This window comes from Acartia tonsa, chromosome 1 (assembly GCF_053477335.1).
Source record: "Acartia tonsa isolate MP-2025a chromosome 1, ASM5347733v1, whole genome shotgun sequence".
In the NCBI taxonomy this organism is placed as follows: Eukaryota; Metazoa; Arthropoda; class Copepoda; order Calanoida; family Acartiidae; genus Acartia; species Acartia tonsa.
The window spans coordinates 52,132,828-52,153,244 of NC_137260.1; the positions used below are offsets into that span (position 1 = coordinate 52,132,828).

The following is a 20,417-nucleotide window of genomic DNA, read 5'->3' on the forward strand; positions in this document are numbered from 1 at the left end:
AGCATCGTATTATATCCAGCTTTCTACGAATATAGAAATGTACAATCATAAGATTAAAACCAGTTTTTTTAGCCGTTGCCTTCGTCACCTCGGGGCTAAAAAAAAACTAGTTTTAATCTCATAATTGTACGTTCTATATCCGCGGAAAGCCGTTTATAATACGATGCGAGAAATAACTATTACTGTATAAACTACAGTTTGACTTAAAGATAGCGTTTGATTTTGATCACAATTCATTCAAATAAATCAAAAGGAGGTAAATAGCAGAAGGAAAACCATTACAACACCAAAATGTTTAAATGAATTCCATTTAAATCTAAATCACCAGACAAAGCTTGAATTTAATAAGACAATTATATCATGCCTCAATCAACAAACATAAATAACAATTTCGGACCTACCCAAAATAAAGGAAAGCTTGGGACAGCGGAAAGTGTCATGTGTGACGTCATAAAAATACGTCTAAAAAGTAGGGAAAGAGGAGAAGTGGGAAAAGATAACCCTAAAAATAGATGGATTTAGACGTATATTTATGACGTCACACATGACACTTTCCAGCGCCTCCCAATTTTGAAATGAATAAAAAATTGTTACCTGACAGAATTAGGTTGAATCCTGTCCGTGGAGCTGTGCCTGGATCTGGAGACAGAAAGTATATCTGAGGCAGAACTTTGCCGAGTAAAGTTTTGTGGTTGGCTGGGGGGAGCCCGCAGACACGGCTGGGAACCATTCCGTCGAAACTTGCCAGGGTTCTGGATTTATTATTAACACTCTTATTCACATTTAATTAAAAAGATTTATTTTATGTAATGTTTATCATTAAAAAAAAAGCAAAACGATTATTATTCATCAAATTATTGCACAGAATTACAAAACAAGTTTTATTAAGAATGTAATAACAAGTAATTTCTTAAAATTTAAGTTCTTAGTATTCTAAAATATCTAGGGTCTAGTCAATCTTGATATAGATTGTTTTTTATCTTTTACTGTATAATATTTTTTTGTAATAATATCGTTCGGAATAATTTTATAAATAAATAAAAAATGAAAAGAGTAGTGATAACATATTTATATTTTTGCTAAAAAAAAAGTAACAAATTTTTTTGTCATTTTTTTAGGGACAATCATCTTGGGTGGTGTTACCCTTTCATGAAATAGTTATACATCTTCGGTTCAGCGGTTAGCGAGATCTTTTGTTACATAGATAGACTTTAAACATGGATAGAAATTAAAGGTTGTGTAAAAGCAAATGTATGTGTGGTATCTGTATTAAGTGTGATCAGCTGTTTCTAATCCTACCAAGGTTAATTATAATCTATTATATTTGTCTCCTGTATTCCTAACATAATCATAGAACACTATAATACAAAGTAGAATGATGTCTGTCCGTCCGTCTGTCTGTCCGTCCATCCTTCCGTCTGAAGCTTAAGATCTCGGTAACCACTGAACTGATAGGATTCTTCTCTTCAGGGAATATTCCTACTGGTCCTGTGGTGGTTTTAGGCTATTTTCTTGGAGGGTGGGACACCCCCAACCCCCTAAAAAATAAAAAATTCCCACCCATTTTTTTTTTTTTTTGCTGAAGATTTCCTTGGTCCCTTTTTTTTGCAGAAGATTTCCTTGGTCCTTTTTTTTATGCAGAAGATTTCCTTAGTCCTTTTACGAATTTCGCCTAAATTTTTTTTATAACCTCTTGGGGCAAACCCCCTATAGGCTGGGGGCGAAGCCGCTAGTAGAATATATAATACATCCATCTTATTATTTACAGTTTAGTAATAATAAGCTTTTTTTTATAGGTGTGTAGTGATTCAGAAGTTAGTATAAAACAATTCTTTAAAGGAAAATTAGGTGCTTTTCCTTCTATAAACTAGCAACCACAGAAGTCCCCCTCCCTTTCTTATATAAAGGATGGGTATTTTTATTTAGAAAAGGTAAATAATGTGGGTTTTTTTTCAATTATGTGCATATCCTAGATCAAATAAAAATCTATCATATTTATTTAACATAATTTTAAGATGAATTAATGTTCATATGTTGTTCAATATTTGATTTAAGTTTACGTAAAATTATTTTAAATGTCTACTGTCTCTGTAAACGATCCTTTGAATGAATTTTCAAACATAACCAATTAAATAATTTTATGTGTAAAGGCATGGAAAGATAGTATATACATACAATTTATAGTATTTATGTTGTTTAAATTAATGCAACGTAATAAAGTAGTTGAGAGTCCCTTTAGAGTAATTAGTATCCAGAGACAAGAGTGTGTCTGACATATACACATTATTTCTATTTGTCTAGGCATTCTCTCCCAAACAGACAAACTTTTTTTTTTAAATATTGGAATAAACTTCCATTAACAAGGATGACAACATTCATAAAAGCAGTTACAGTAAAAGGCCATACTTGTGGTCCAAAACAGAATAATTATAATATTTAAAAGTTGTTGTCAAAAGGTTAACAATTGCATGATTCAAATGGAGGTACGGACTTTTTGGTATTGATTATATAGTTGCTACGCTTCCTAAATTCTCTCTATCTGTGATATGAATCATCGTGCAAGGTTTGAAATTGATAGGACAATTCTGACATGTCTAAATTAAAGAAAAGAGCTAATCGTTATGTCCGGTCGAACGAACAGACCTACTTTAATTTTAGAAAAGCTTCACTTTGAAAAAAATATTTCATTGGAAGAAACATTATTTGAAATTAGTTTCTTTTCAAATACAATGCTTTATGCATGTTAATTTGTAATATTTGTATAAAAAAAATTTCAACTGAAAGTCCAGAACAAAATTGATCCTTATTTGTAAATCTAACTTGTATAATTTAGAGCAAAAAGTAGTCTTTTAGCGTTTGTAGCAATAATAGTTATTGGTTCTACCCAATTTGATAACGAAGTTTTGAAAAAAGTGACTGGGCAAATTTTATCTCAGAAAACATGTCCCTGCCCATGGCCCTGGAAACTTGGCGTACACCTGATGCTGAAGAATATATTTTCTATTTTGGCTTTTAGAATTAATAAGACATTTAAATTTATGCCAAAATTCACATTATTAAGATTATCTCAAGTGTTTACAACTTTCAGTTTGCTAATATTTATTAGTTCTTGATTTGTTAAGTTATTAGAATGTATAAAATGAGGAAACTGACTGAAAGAGCAAATTTTGCTTTTAATAGATGCATGAAATTTATAACCATTTGGGCCAAATAAAATTTTTCATAGATGATTCGCCCCTAGCATATAGAGGCTCTGTATTAAAGGGGAAAGCTAAAAAATGGCGAAAAATAATATTTAAATTTGGAAATTAAATAGCCTGAAAACATCATGTGACCTTTGTAAAGCTTCCCAACAATGAAAGATATGAAAGAAGAAAACATAGCAAATAAAACAAAGAGGTACAATCATTAATAGTTTTGTGGCAGCCATACTGTTTGATATTAATAGCTGGTGGGTCTCTGTCGAGCATTTACCTTTAAATCAATTGAGACAAATTTTAATTTTGAATTGAAAAAAAATATTGAACATGCTATAAAAAGACACAATATGTCAAGTGTATTGTATACATTTATACATATTATATAATTTATATCCATGCCTATAAATCATTCTCAACAACAGATTAAACAGTTGTGCAGCTCAAAAAATTCATCTTCTTTTTTAAGCATTAAATTTTATTTTCTCCTATTATAAAATAGATAAAAATTAGGAGACTAATAAACCAAACATATATATCCTAATGATGTTTCACAAAAGTAGCCATCCCATAAATTAAAATTAGTAGTAAAAACGTTTCAACACTCAACTTAATGAACCAACTAATGATGATTCAACAAAAATTCCTCAAATTGTTAAGCGAATAAGAAGTAAGTTTTTGTAAAACTTTGGGGGCTAGTGAAATAGACGATTATATGTCTTATCCCTCCATAATTTTGGCTTAGTTTAATGGTGAGACAAAGAATTAGAAACAAAAATATTAAACATGGGTTAGATATTGTGATGAGATTTTTAAAGAAAATAGATTTTTACCACTTCTGTACTGTGCAAGGTTTAAAGAAAATTTCGCAAGATTTTGCGACAAATTGTAGAAAATTTGTTTTGTGGTTTAGTAGGTAATTGTGGTTAGATCGAAAATGGGGGCGGGGGGTGTGGGTTCAGACCGGACGTTACTGGGTAAATGAAGTGGTTAAGGATGATAACAAAGGTTTTAGATATAGATTGGTTCAACTTAAAGCACAAAAATTAATCAGGGACGTGAGGAGTGAAACAGCGTATACCAACAACGAAATTAATTTGAAAAAAAATCACTAACCATATGCGTGATTTTCAGCAGCCGTTGGGTGGCAACGATTTTTACATCTGACCCCCAAATATTATTTTATATTTATTTCGCTTGTTGGTTATACTTTATTCCTGGGAGTGAAAGAGAAATCAACATTCCCTTAAAATCTTGATTGGGAAAATTAAATTATGTTAAAGAGAGAAATTTACATAACTATATAAAACCACTATATTATGTTTAGTGATAAATTACTAAAGATATTTTCTCTAATCCGCCAACTCTATTGGATAGATGATACGTTTGAGCTTGGTAGTACAAAAACCCGCACATATACATATAATCTTATGAGGTATAGCTCCAAGTCCGATTTATTTTCCAAAAATCAAAATTGGTTTTGAGCCCTACTAAATGTACATAACTGTACAATTCCCTCTAAAACCAGAATTTTGTCACCCTTTTTTCCAAAAAAAAACATATGAAGATTTATAGAATACTTAAAATGCATCTAAAAATGGACTTTTTAAAGCAATTTTACATGTAAATTTTAATATAATATATCTATTTGTTTGAAAATCTTTATCAATATTATATAAGATAAACATGATATTTTACAAGAAAATACATTGTTAAGTTATAAAAAATGTAAGAAGATTGAAAATAATCATTTATAATTGTTTTTTAATTAAATTCATTATATTTTTAACAAGAATTTTAGTTCAAATTGATAAAAAGTTCAATAAAATAAAAAGACAATAAAACCAACTAAATTGGGGATAATAAGTGCCATTTTCCTTTGATTCATAAATATTATTAGACACTAAACACCCTTCTTATTTATTTGTAGGTGTTAAACTGTTTTTAACCTATTTTTTAATCATATATCAAAAATATACTATGACACCAGTAGAATCAGACTGCAGAGCCCAAATTTGAATTAAGTCCCCAATAAACTTTTTGGGGGGGATTTAAAAATTCATTTTATATGTTGCTGTGATCATTTTGACGGTAGCAAAAGCAACTTTTAGTTTGGGGTTAAATTGTTTCTTACAGAACAATTTTATATGATTCAGTTTATATCAATACAATAATAAAAAAAAAACTCCACTCTGTTCGATGGAAATAATTTTTTTCTAAAACAATCAATTTCAATAAAAAATTTAACATAATACAATAAAACACATAATGCTAAAGTTAAACCAATAAGATTTCTTGTTTCATTTCAATTATTTATAATTTCCGAAAGAGTGTTTTCACAAAGTGACTTATTTACAATGTAGTTAAATAAATTTTATTTAATTAAAATGAAAAGAATGAAAACTATACACGTAAAAGATACATACTTTTTAAAAATATTTAAAAAAAATAAGTTTGAATAATCTTATTTCATATCAGATTTGTATATGTGTCAAAAATAATTTTGTTGTATTGCATAAACATTTGTTGACATCATGTCATCTTGTCATCAAATTTAACCCTTTACAGCCAATTTTTATGTGTTTAAAATAGGTGAACGAACACAAACATGTTAATGTTAATTCATTGGTATATTGTAAAGATTTAACTTTTTAGTGATTTTTTATAGTAAAATCATAAGGCCTAATTTTACTCTATACCAGAATACAATATTTATAAAGCAAAACACTCTAAAAGCTACGAATTTTACCCAAATAAAAAAAGACCTTTTGCTTTGGTCAAAATGACCACGGCAACAGTAAAAATTAATATTTAAATCCCTCCAAAAAAGTTTATTGGGGACTTAATTCAAATTTAGGCTCTGCAGTATGATTTTACTGGTGTCATAGTATATTTTTAAAAGCTTAGCTTTTCTATAATTAGGGTCCGTCCGTACGTCCGTCCGTCCGTAACGGATAGCTTTTTCCGTTAATTTAGGCATGTTAGAATTGTCCTATCGATTTCAAATTTTGCATGGTGATTCCTTTAGTAGTTAGGTACGATTTAGAAAGCGTAGCAACTCTATAATCATTACCAAAATGTTCGTACGTCCATTTTAAACATGTTGATTTTTTTACTTTTTTAACAACTAATTTTTATGTGATAGCAACTCTATAATCATTACCAAAATGTTCGTACGTCCATTTTAAACATGTTGATGTTTTTACTTTTTTAACAACAAATTTTTATCTGATTTTTGGTATATTGATTTCTGGGACAACAAAGTATAATGTAATAAGCGAAGCAACTCTATAATCAAGCCCTAAAAATGTAAGTATGTCCATAAAAATTATCCTGTATCAAGCAGTTTTACAACAAATTTACTTACAATTTTGCTTTGACTCTTATAAATTTATATTATGATATTTAAGTTCTAACACTATACAAGTGTTAATGTCCGTTTGTCCTACCGTTTTAGTGCTTCGCTTTTATGGATGTTGTCATCCTTGTTTATATACGTTTTAAAAATAGGTTAAAAACAGTTTTAAAAAATGTCAGATGGTTGGGGAATACATTTTAAGGACTAATCGGATCATGGAAAGAAAACGAAGTAGCGGGTTTCTTCGTATTTTCTTTCGTATTTTTTTTGTATTTTCTCCAATTTCCAGCCCCTGCGGGGCCTATTTTCTAACCCTGGAGGGCAATAATTAACAATTAACTAACCTAACCTAAAATAACCTATCAAAAGCTAACATTCCTTACCTTACCTAAAATCCTTTAAAAATAAAATATTTTCTGAGAAAAAAAATTAAAATGCTGCATATTGCCTAATGTTGATGGGTGGTGATTTCTTGTGAAATATGATCTGAATTTCTGGTCAAGACTAGGTAGCTACTTCCAAGATTTACTCGGGAATATGGTCTGGGATGTTCAGTCATTTTAGCAAATCTTTGCATAGCTACCATAGCCAAGTATATAGTTGGTTGTAGCAAAAATTTAATTTAAGCACAAAATTACTTTGACTGATTCATATTTCGACCATATTTGATTATCTTACCAATTAAAAAAATTTTAATTTTAAATTAACGAGAAAACTTGCTTATTTGCTTTTATACCACAAAATATTAGGTTAAATAAGAAAATATTTTTAAAATCATCTTTGCATTACTATTGGTTTTAGAAGAAAATCTGATAAAAGTACCTCAACCTTAAATTGAGATATAAAGCAATAACATAAAGCTTACAAATTTTTTTATCTTTAGTTTTAAAATTTTGCTGGTGAAAGAAAACTTCTTTTTCCTTGATAATTGATGTTCTTAGAGGTATAACTGGACACTCTATTTAGACCTCACCAAACAATTTACATTTTATAAAATTTGTTTCCTGCCTTTTCAAGATAACACACACACACACACACAAACAGACTATTAAATATGTAGGTTTTAGAATTTAAAGTTTAAAATTCTTTAAATCTTTATTCTCATTTTAAGAATACATGAAAAGTTGAGAATTTGAGCATCAAGTAAATACTTTCAACTGGTCAGTCCCTGTTAAACTTATAGATCTGACGTTGACAAACAATTCCAATGGTTTTGTCGACTACAATATTTTACAAATACTTAAACTGGCAGAAATAATACCTCGAAACCCGACACCCCCCAGAATATAAACAAAACAATCAAATTGTGAAGGGAGGAGGGCGACTCCTGCCACCTATTTGGGTGAAACATCTAGAATCTAGAGGCAAAGCCACTAGTTCATATATATAATTAATGACAATATAAAAGATAATTATATGATTTGCAATTAATAATTAAACTATGTAAATGATTATTAAATTATTTTCTTTTTCTATAAACTCTGTCTAAATTATAATATCCTTATATGGGATTATTTGAATTTACAATGATGCAACAGCCTAACCTAAATAGCATTGTAAACATTAACTATCTTTCTATCTATATGTCTTTACTATATATCTCTTTATAAGCTGTCCTTGGTTGATTATATACTATCTGTCTATTTATATATCTTTATATTTCCTTGTCTATCTTCATATCTATCTATCTATGTTGTAGCTTTCAAAAAAGCATTTTACAACCTATAAATCTATATATTTGGCTACCCCATGTATCATTACATCTTTCTAAACATCTAAAACTCTGTCTATCTATCTATGTATCTATCTGCCTGACTATCTAAAGGGTGTTAAAAAAAACAATCGCTTTGCTTTTTTTATTTTAAACCCTACAGTTTTAATATAAAAAAACTAACCAAAATTGACCCAATTCATGTTCAAGCAATGACAGCGAGAAATCAATATTGAATTTTGAATCTACTCACCTCTCCAGAGTACTACAACTCGAGACTTAGCCCTTGTGGAAAATTTTCCTCTGTGTGGAGAGTGCATATTTCATTACAAATTAAGACATTTTTTTTCTATTTTCAAAAAGAACAAAATGTCTAAAGTTCTTGAAATTTTGTAGATAGACCCCATAATGTTTAGAGTTTTGATGGCATATAAAGACCTTTCTTTAGACGCCTTAACCGGGTTTCCAACTCAATTCTTGCCAATTAGGCATCAAAAAGGCAGACCCATCAAACATTGAGACATTACGGCTTTGTCTTTTAAAAAAAGAACAAACCGTCTTAAGTACTTAAAATTTTGTAGGTAGACCCCATAATGTATACAAATTTTGATGGGGCATGTCAAAATCTTTCTATAGACACCTTAACCAGGTTTCTAACAAAATCTTAGTCATTTCGCCATTAAAAAGAAAGACCTGTCAAAAATCGAGAACTAGAGAGACCTGTCATGTCTCAATGTTTGATTTGTCTGTATTTTTTATGAAAAATTGGCTAGGATTGAGTTAGAAACCTTGTTAAGGTGTCTGTAGAAAGATCTTTATATGGCCCATCAAAAACTCTGAACATTATTGGGTCTAACTACAAGATTTCAAGTACTTAAGAAGATTTGTTCATTTTTAATCTTCATGTAAGGAAAAGTTCTCCACAAGGGCTAGGTCTCGAGCTGTAGTGTTTAGGAGAGGTGAGTAGATTAAAAATTCAATAGTGTTTGCTCATTGTCATTGCTTGGACAAGAATTGGACCAATTTTTGTTAGTTTTTGACAAAAACTGTAGGGTTTATATTGAAAAAAGTGAAGCGATTGGTTTTTTTTAACACCCTTTATCAACTATATATCTATCTATCTGTTAATCTATGCAGTTTTAGCTGTAACCAATCCTACCCAACATATTCCAACAGCATACCAACTTTAACATAGATAGATAATTAGATACCACAATAGATAGATAGCAGAGAAAAGAGAAGGAATTAGAGCGTGGAAGAGAAAGGGAGAAAGGATAAGATGAGATGCATAGATTAAGATAAAGAGAGAATGAGAATGGTTGAGAAGGAGAGTGAGTAAATGGCCTAATTTTATCAATTTCCACGGATGCACTCTCAACAAACTTTATACCTCTCTCTCTCTTTTTCTCCTTCTTTCTCTCCTTTTTTCACTCTTCCCTAAAAAAATTTGCTTGCAAAGCGGATGAGGGAGGAAGGTGTGGGGGGGGGGGTCAAGGGAGATGCTAGTTGGATTTAAAATGAGGGTTGAAGGGGGTGTGGGGAGGGGGAGGGTATATTGCAAGTTTTGCACCAGTTCATCAATTAGACATCCATTTAGGATTCTACTGTGCATGTGTGTGTGTGTGTGTGTTTGTGCATATGTGTATTATGTTACAAAAAATATTATGGAAAGTGTAATAATGCAAAATACACCAATTTAAAAAGCTTTTTTGTTTAAAAAAACTTAATTCTATTTATCATATTAAATGTCATAATTTCCAAAATTCCATTTTTTATTGAACAAAGTCAAAATTGAGTAATGAAGGGATTGATTTAGGATAGCTACCTATCTCTTTACCTTTCTCGCAATACTTAATAAATGAAAAATAAATTTGCAGTATTTTTGCGCGATTTTTTGTGCAATTTTAAGAGTGCATCCCTGATGATTATAATCTCTTTTGAATGATGAAGCAGACTGGAATGAAGGAGAGAACTGCGAGTGGTCAAGATTTGGTTGTGACCGGCCCAGCGAGCGGCTCAATTCTCGTGACCTCTGGAATCCGCGGTCAGGACCTAAAAATGATATAATGAGAAAACAATAGGCGATTCCCTCAAAATGCCTAGTCGTGCATGGAAACTCTCCTCCCTAATTTTGAAAATAATTTGATGTTTGTTTTTACTTTAGGTCAGGTTGACTGACTAGGTTTTATTTGGGTTGGAGCACTGTAAAAATGGTCTTCCAAGGGTCACCCGCAGAGGAATTATCAAATAATTTATTCTTCAGGAAGGGGAGGGGGGTACAAAAAAAAAGTGCTTTAGGTTGCTGTTAAAAAGATTACAATAAGGACAAAAAAAACATTGATCTTCAAAAACTTTTTTAATTCAAGAGAATTGATATAGTTAATTTGTATATTAATGCTCATTGCTCTTTACTCAGATTGTAATTCAATATAAAAATATGTTTGCAGAGATATAAGGAAATGTGATAAACAAATAAATTAATGTTTATCTCAAACTACCATCAAATTTCAGCATGACCAGGGACAAGGGACTAGGATTCTGACAAAAAAAATTCCAATGAAAATTTCCTCACAAACCACTTCTTTCCCCCCTTTTTACCTTATTCCCTTTAAGTACAGCACAAAACAAGTTTTATTCCAACACTAGGACACAAAAATATCCAAATTTTCAGTTATGTCAAATGGAATTAATTTGCTGAATCGCGGCCCTGTTTGCAAAATTTCAAACTATATAAGATAGATTTATTCTACATTGGTTTATCACTAGATCACTGAAAGTAGATAATTCTTGCCAGGGTAAATGGATTATACAATGGCTGATCAATTTATATACATCATTAATGATGGTAAACAATGTTACCCCATAGTAGATTAAAATTAGTGGCTGAAACGTTAGGACACTCAATTTAATAAACCAACCAATCAAAATTCGATAAAAGTCCTCAAAGTTGTTAAGTAAACAAATAAGAAAACGATACTATAAAACTTTGGGGACTAGTGTAATAAAGAGCCCAATTTTCCCTCCCGCCCGAACTTCTTGCTAACCAGGAAAAGTAATAAAAAGTAGTGAGTGAAAAATTAATATACATCATACTCAGGGATATAGGGATTTTACTATCTGCGGAAAACTGTATACAATACGATAAAGAGCTATAAAAATTCGGCAACTGTGTAAATATATAAGTTGTAAATATGTTAGGAATTGACCTTACTAATACAAGATTAAGAGAGATGGGTAAGATGTTTAGAAAATAGAAAATTTTCTTTTAAATAAGGTCTTATTTGAAGTTGCTAAACAAGATCTTCCAATACAAGTGATTAGAGTAAAACAATAGATCTGTTATGAAGTGTATACTTTTGCCTCTTGCAAAAAATTCAACCATATGATTGCACAACCTTTATCTGGTAGTCCTAATTTTACTAGACATAACGTTTCTAACATATATTATTACGAATTAAAACATCACATTATTGAACTCATTTAGCGAGCAAAATTTTGTGTACCTTACACAAGATATAATAAAGTTTTTAAAAATTTTCTGTGAATATTTATCCCTCTCCCTGCATCAGAGATGATTTGGCAGATGTGTAAATATTTACTCACTCACCAATAATTGTATCTGCAAGATGATTAATATTGGTACACGACTGCAGCCTGGCATGCCCGCCATTCCAGGACTCCTGGCCGCCAGCAGGGCCCGGCCAGCTGCCGTCCATACCGCCGGGACCTCCAGAGTTGGGTGGCTGGTGGCCGCCTGAATGGTGCAGCAGGCTCTGGCGGGAACTGCGACGCTCCAGCCTGTGGCCGGATCCTGATCTTTCTCTATGCTTTCCTGAAAAATTTAATTATTTTTTATTGACTTTATAATTATGAAGTACTTTAACGGGAAAATAATATTATAAAAAAATATTTATATAATTAACATTAATCAATATTTAATATATTTTGTAGATAGGCGGATATCACAGAAGATATTTTAGTTCTCCCACCAACTTGTTTTTATTAATTTGAAGTCATGACTACAGTCTAATTATGATTTGATATCATTATACAAATTTACAGCATAACGAGGTAGATATAACTTTCTAGTGGTAATTCTTAAAGTAACTAAAATTATAAGGAAAAAAAACTATGCTTTGACCTAAAGAAGTGTTGATGAATATTTAACTAGGATGATCAATATTATGCATCTATTTTAAAAAAAGTGGCCACAAACTTTAAATTTGCACTTGCACATGCTCCTATCTCATCACTGATCAATGTTAGACAACCAGCAATTTCCTTTCAAATTCAAATTGAACGATATCTTGCCCCTCCCAAATTTTTTTTATTTTCGCTTATAACAGGAAAAGAAATTGGTCTATTTAAATAATAATAAACCAAGTTCTAATATATCTTTAAAACAAAATATACTAAATTAAAATTAATTTAACTTTCAAAGCATTTTGCATATTTAGGTTATACAACAACTATAAAATAAAGTGAGAAATGATAATCCAAAAAAAAGCAGAGGATGTTAATAGGAACTATTTTTTTATAAGGAAAATCTCAAGTTTAACCCCTACTATCCATATCCTATACTCCCCCCCTACCCCCCGTACCCCCATACCTAGCCTCAATAGCTTTGGCCCAGTTTGAAAATTAAAAAGAATTAAATGAACCTGGAGCAAAAGTTTCAAAACTAGCGCATACAGAATACACTGGCAAAAATTTATCTTATTTCAGTAGTGAAGCAATTAAAATATCTGGATGTCTGTCTCTCTCTCTCTATCTCTAGCTATCTCTCTCTCTCTCTCTCTCTCTCTCTCTCTCTCTCTCTCTCTCTCTCTCTCTCTCTCTCTCCGTCTCTCTCTCTCTCTCTCTCTTCTCTCTCTCTCTCTCTCTCTCTCTCTCTCTCTCTCTCTCTCTCTGTCTCTCTCTCTCTCTCTCTCTCTCTCTCTCTCTGTCTCTCTCTCTCTTCTTTTCTCTTTCTCTCTCTTACTCCCTCTATCTCCCTATATCTTTTGCCTTATTTCAACTACTTTTTTCGAGTAGTTTTTTACAGTGCAATATGCATATACAATATATATACATATATAATGTATATTATCTGCCAAAATGTTTGTTATACCCTCAGTATAAGTAAAGTGCACAAAGTTTAAAAGTCATTAAAAATGTGTAACAACAACTAAAAAGTAGCTAGCCCATTAAAGTTACAATTTTGCAAAAGGAAAATTTTAATTTTAATTTTAATATTCAAGTAAATAATCAAAAACTGTTTTTTTATATGTTTTTTTTTAATGATTAAAAAGTGCAGGGTTATTTGCATATCAATGTAATACTATCCAAATGTTTATGGTACTCAGCAATTATAACCTTACTTTATATCCCCTGAATCCTTATTTTTTGTAATAGGGGTAGGGTCACCCCCCAACCCCACTCTTCATGTAAATATTCAAATATCAGACAAAACAAAAACAAGTAAAAAAGTTGATACATAAATCAACAGAAATATTCTTTTTTTAACTTAAAAGTAGGGCAAAAAGTATCCATTTTAAATGCATTTTGTTGGAACTTTGAATTATTAAAATTCCAGTATTTCTTTTCCTTTGTAATATTGACAAAGATTTTTGATTTAATTTCGGACCATTTAATTAAACAATTGGACCATAAAAATAAAAAAAAAAACAAGTTATAGAATGATGCAAATCATGAATTAAAAGGAACTACCTGAGCAGAGCATAAACTTATTTTATGAGATAAAATGAAATAATTTCGACGAAGCCCAATCTGTCCCACTGTGAGGAAGACGATTCCTATTTGACGTCATATAAAGGAAAAGAAAAAGGGAAGGAGGGGAAGAAAATCTCTTCAAAAGAGATGGGGAAAAGGGAATCGTCTTCCTCAAAGTGGGACAGATTGGGCTTCGTCAATAATTTCCAGTCTGAAAGAAAAGCAATTCGATGTTTAAGTATGCAATAAAGCAAGCCGTTTTTTAAATGCTTAAAATTGGCATTTTATGTGCAGTAAAAGTTGTCGCAAATATAGGTATTAAATTATTTAGATGTGCTTTTAGGAAGGTTTATATATGTCTAGAAGCAAGAGGGGAATCAGCTCATAAATATAAATTCGTCATCATAATCATAATATTTCTGATATGCCTCAATTGTCTTATCTTACAACTGAACTATGAAGGCAAATTTTAATGGCATTTGACTGTATAACAAAAATTTACTATGCATTACCTGACATAGAGAGGGGGGACAATGGGCTGTTTATTTCACTAGTCCCCAAAGTTTTTTATAACATTTTCTTTTTTGTTGGTTCAACAACTTTGGGGACTTTCGTGAATTTTGATTGGTTGATTCATTAAGTTGAGTTTTCCAACGTTTTAACCACTAATCTTTATTTACAGAAGGGCTATTTTTGTGTATCATCATTGAGGATGTACATCAATATATCGGTAATTGTCTTATCTCTTTAGATCCCTGCATACCTGAACTATGGGAGGATTGTCGTTGGAACTGGTTATTGACAGCCTCCACGCCTGGTTCCCTGAAATAAAAGTATAATTAATCTTCTTCCATACAGCAATTAATATTTTTTGTTTATTGTTTTTTTTAGAAGTGATTGATTGATTTTTTATCACATTCTTTATAAAAAAAATTTCTTAGTATCTTTTATGGGGGATGGCGAGATTTTTTTTCTATGGCCGATTTCCCCAGGTGATACACACCCTTAAAATAGTTATAAAGCTTTCCAGGACCTATGAGAAGCTACACTGTAAAGCCATTTGTAGAAGTGAATCAAGCAATATGAGCTGGGTCGTTTTAGACCATATTGGTTCAGTGGTTAGCGAGATCCTTCGGTACAGACAAACAAACAGAGATCTTGTTACTTTATTTATAATTAAGCCTCATGCATAATACAAATTATATACATATTTCTTAGACTAAATATATCTATTTATGTGTGTGTATTAGTGTGGCCCAAATGAAGGTCTAAATCGCTTTTCAATGTGCGTTAAGTAAAAATAGGTTATGTATTGTTTGTAGATTTTAGCCCTATAATTGATTTTAAGAAAAAATCTATCGCTATCTCGTCAAATGCATATTTATTTTCACCTTTACCAGTTAGGGAGTTGAATCCATTTTTATAGAAGCAGAAATATAATCTATGATTATGGTTTGGACCCTCTAAAACTGTAATCTACCTTTTCACTTTCCCCTCTCTTGGTGAAGATATCTTCAACGCCGATACGATTTTTGAAATGTAAGATTCTACTTTCCCTTCTCTTGGTGAAGATATCTTCAACGCCGATACGATTTTTGAAATGTAAGATTCCACTTTCCCCTCTCTTGGTGAAGATATCTTCAACGCGGATACGATTTTTGAAATTTAAGATTCCACTTTTGCCTCTCTTGGTAAAGATATCTTCAACAAGAGAGACAAAAGTGGAATCTTATATTTCAAAAATCGTATCGGCGTTGAAGATATCTTCACCAAGAGAGGGGAAAGTGGAAGGGTAGATTACAGTTTTAGAGGGTCCAAACCATAATCATAGATTATATTTCTGCTTCTATAAAAATGGATTCAACTCCCTAACTGTTTACTTCCCCAAATTAAGAATGCCTTACACCAGATATAAAGCAAAACATCAAATTTTCTGTCTGTTTGTTTACAAACATTGAAATAAAATATTAAAATCACCAGGAATAAACATATGAAGAAAGAAAGTATAAAAATTTATCTTTGTACAATTACAGTTATTTGGGAAAGCTAACTCATACTGCAAAATCATTGAAGAAAAATAATTAAAGATAAGCCTTACTCTTTATTCCTGGTTTTATAAAAAACAATCAAATTATTTTTTGCAATATTAATTTTTTTATTAGTATGCTTTTTTTAAAAGTTGAATATGAGAATAAGTATATTACATATTTTCTTTATTGGCGACAATGTCTGTTGATTAACTGTAAAGAAACATAATTGAAATTTAAAAAAAAATGAATGATAATTATAGGCTATAGCAAATACATAAAAAATGTAAGTTTTTTTGAAACTAATAGCAGAAACGTAAAATAAGATATCCCTCGTTGTTTATTTTTTTATTTTATTTGTATATCTGTATGTCTTTGGTTCACACATAGATTCTGCCTGAAAGATTTACCTTAAAGTGCCCTAAGTGTCAAGAGCAGGACCCCCCCCCCCCCCCCTCCTCATTTAGAAAATAAATTAAAATAAGAGTTGTGAGCTATTTTTAGTTTTTACATAAGATCACAGGTTAGGTTAGGTAATGTTGGGTACAGGAACCCCCCGCAGAGTTAAGCATTTGGAAAATCAACTACCCTCCATCGAATTATTTCAATTTATTTTTAAAATAAAGGGGGGGGGAGTCGGTTTGTTCTCTAGACAATTTGAGGTAAAGCACCTAGTTGCCTAAATGTGTCTGAATATGTGAATATGGTTGTAGAAATATCCCTTACTGTAAAAGTGGACCCCTCTCATGTGGTGATATCCTTTATTGAACAAATGGAACTCGATCTTAACACCCCCCTCCCTATCCCCATACCAATTTATGGTTATAATAAAAATATTCCTTATTAGTAAGTAGACCTCTCTACTCTCCCCCTTAAAAAGATGTTCCCTACTGTATAATGGTTGTAGTAACATGTCTTGTTACTAGGGACACCCCCCCCCCCCCTGACATTGATATAATATTGAGTAATATCCCACATAATATAAGATGAACCGGACCTACTCCCTACCTTGACTGTGTCATTAATTTTTGCAAAGGTTAAATCGAGATTTCAAATCCCTGTAGAAACCATGTTTTGTTTAACCTTACTGATTTTTTTTATTTTGTATGAAATATACATCTAGGGTGGATTTGTATTATTTGTATAAGTCGCAAAATTTGGGGTAATTCCGATAGTTGTAAGTCACAAATGGGGTTAAATGGAGCAGAAAATAGTAGATTTGGGCCTTGCTATAGTATCAATAGATTATTTACAGGTAGCTTAGAATTATACTAAAGTAACAGGATGTTTGTGTGTCTGTGTGTTTGTTTGTACCGAAGATCTCGCTAACCGCTGAACCGATCGGGTTCTCCTAAACAAAGTAGCTTCTCATAGGTCCCGGGAAGGTTTATAACTATTTTGGGGGAGGGTAGCACCACCCTCCCAAGAGAAATAATAATAAATCGAAATTTTTGTTGTAAGTATAGAGACTCCTACGTAACATTGCGAGGTATCGTATAAAGAGACTCTTACGCAACATATCGTAGAAACTTGAACGCAACAAAAAACCAAACATTTAAAATGCCACTAGAGGCTTCTAGGGGGCGTAGCCGATAGTAATTATATACTTAGCCTGACAATTAAATTGTTTTAATTGTGACTTTTTTACTAGTTTTGCAGCTACTCTACAAAAAAGGTTTATTCTAATTCTAAATATGATTTTTCGTGAGAAAATTGTATGAAAATTGTAAAAAGTATGTTATTGTCCATATCTGTCAATTAAAGACACAACTAAAGTCAAACGTACAATCATTCCTTTATTTACTTCTTAGTATAAAGTTTCTATTTAATCTTATCGTATGTATGATATATCCCATTTCATGAAAGAATAGTTAGCTTATTATTGCTGCTCTATTTACATATTAGCGACTATGCCCCTAGCAGCTAGGTGTAATTGAAGGGAGTGGTAGGGGCTAGAAAAATAGCGTAATGAGATCTTAAACTACAGATAAAATAAACCTTACTAATTTATATAATAGAATGCATGTCTATAATTGCATATAATATCGTTGTTATTCAGTTTCTTTATTATTCTATGGTAATGTTAGAGTCAGGTAGAAGTAGATATAGAAGGAAATTGACAGTTTGTTAGATAGACTTGTATCTTGTGACTTTTAATTATATAGGCAACAATGACAAATATGTCCATATGTATTCAAAAATGTATTTAAAAAATTCAAGGAAAGAAAAGAAGAGCACACTGTTATACGGCAATATCATAGTACTCTTGTGCAGGGGTGTAAGAAAAGATGCAAGTCATCTGTGCTAAAAAAACAAAAAAAGTAACAGAACTTAAAATAAGTTTTAGTTTTAAAATATCAAAGATTTTGAAACATTTTTTACTATACAAAGTTTCTCCAAAAATCAGCCATGTGACGTCATAAAAATAAGAGAGATTAGAGGAGAAGTGGGAAAGAAACCCCTTAAAAAAGAGATGGATAATCCCTCATTTTTATGACGTCTCATGCATAGACGTCCTAGGGGGGGGTTAATGGGGCGATTACCCCCCCAAACCATTTAGGAGGGGGTATTTACCCCCCCCCCAAACAAATTTTAGGGGGGTAAATACCCCCCCCAAAATAAATAGTCTGTAATAAAAAAAAATTTTGCGCGCTTCGCGCGCATTTTAAATACTAAATATTTAATAAAATTTAAATTACCCCCCTCAAAAATTTCACCCTTGGGGTAAATTTTTGGGGGGTATTTTAAATTTACCCCTGCCAACAGATTTCAGGGGGGGTAATTACCCCCCCACCACCAGGCAAATTTTACCACCGGGGTAAAAATTTTGGGGGGGGGGTAAAAAAATTTGCTGCGCGCTTCGCGCGCCATTTTACCCACCAAACAAACGAATTACCGCCCCTTTAAAATTTTTTACCACCCCCCCAAAAAAAAAAGCTTGGACGTCTATGGTCTCATGGCTGATTTTTTAAAACACTTTATGAATTTACAAAGCATGTTCCAAAAGTCTTCTTATCCCTTACTCTTATAGAAAACAACTGCTAAGATGTATGTAAGTGCTAATTACCTGAATTCTATGTGTGGATATTGATTATTTTGGCAGGGTATCACAGAAGGTGTTGTCTCCAGGGATGGGGACATAACTCCAAAGTCCTAAAAGAATATAAATTTTTTTCAAATTTTGTCCGAATGAGGTGTTTTTCATCAAATTAAATATTTCCAAAGTAGAGGCTCTGTAGACTCTGAAATCCTACCTGATACAACTGAAATCGAAAAACTAACCCCACCCCTCTTATTTTCAATTTAGTTTGAAAATAAGAGTGGGGGGGGGGCCCGGGGGGGGTATGTAAGGAAAAACGACGGGATTTCGACAATATTGACCTAATAAAGGTTTTGTTTGGTTCAGTTGTGTTATTTGGGGTTAATTTTTTATTTAAGGTAATCCTATTAGCTCTTATAGAGGGCTAGTTCTAATTATATTTATATTATTCCATTTTCACTGTTTAAATAAAACATTTAATACCATTGAATGACAAAGTATTTTTGTTCAATTGTTATTTTCCTTAGCAAGCCACGGCAGTGCTGTAATACCGAGAATTCCTATTATACCTCTTACAAATTGAAAATACTCATGTTTTCACAAGGAATTGTTTCAACATTGAATTTCAGATTTGTCAATAAGGTTTGAGGAATAGTTGCAGAAAAGTAAGGATGACAACATCCATAAAAGCGGAGTTCTGAAACGGTAGATCATAGAACTTTACCAATTCTAACTTGTCTAAATTAACGAAATGAGCTAACCGTTACGGACGTACCTATCCTAATTATAGAAAAACTTTTAAAATTTACTCTATTGCAACGTCAAAGAAAGCTATTCTGTATTATTTTCTTTTAAATTATCAATTCATTTGTGAAAAGCAGAATATGAAAGTTTTTTAGTCTTGTAAATCTTTCAAATATATATAGAAATAAAAAAAAGCAATTTAAGAATTGTGGTAATACTATAATTGCACACAGACACTATATGATTCAAATAGCTTAACTGAGTTTAAAGTAAAACATGGTATAAAAACTTGACAATATGATTCAAAACAAACCTTTTAAGCATCTAATCTTTGTGTATACCAGATGCGACTTAGGAAAAAATTTAAAACCGTTTGTATGCTTTTAATTTTTTTTTGTAAAGAGTTGTTGCAATATTTGGTCAGGTTTAGACTTTTAGCTGATATTTTGAATTGTGAAAGGTGGAAAACCCTGAGGCTTACATGCAGCTGACACGCGGCTGTCGAGCCCTTGTTTATACTACATATTTTTAAGGAAGCAAGTTTTTGCAATAATTAGTGCAACTTTAGCCATGGAAGAATTATCTTATGGTTATAAAACCTTGAATACTTGTTTGACAACATAACAAT

At 31.6% G+C, this 20,417-nt stretch overlaps 1 protein-coding gene across 1 annotated transcript in view; it reads right to left on the reverse strand.

The window, feature by feature from the left end:
* The window catches only part of LOC145331027 (uncharacterized), a 140,387-nt gene that overhangs the window by 54,596 nt on the left and 65,374 nt on the right, over positions 1-20,417 (reverse strand). Inside the window, exons 7-11 of the mRNA XM_080175629.1 lie at positions 19,073-19,158; positions 14,742-14,800; positions 11,874-12,098; positions 10,185-10,318; positions 595-752 (exon numbers count right to left, since the gene is read on the reverse strand). Of these exons, the coding sequence (XP_080031755.1) occupies positions 595-752; positions 10,185-10,318; positions 11,874-12,098; positions 14,742-14,800; positions 19,073-19,158 (662 nt within the window). The remainder of the gene's footprint in view (positions 1-594; positions 753-10,184; positions 10,319-11,873; positions 12,099-14,741; positions 14,801-19,072; positions 19,159-20,417) is intronic.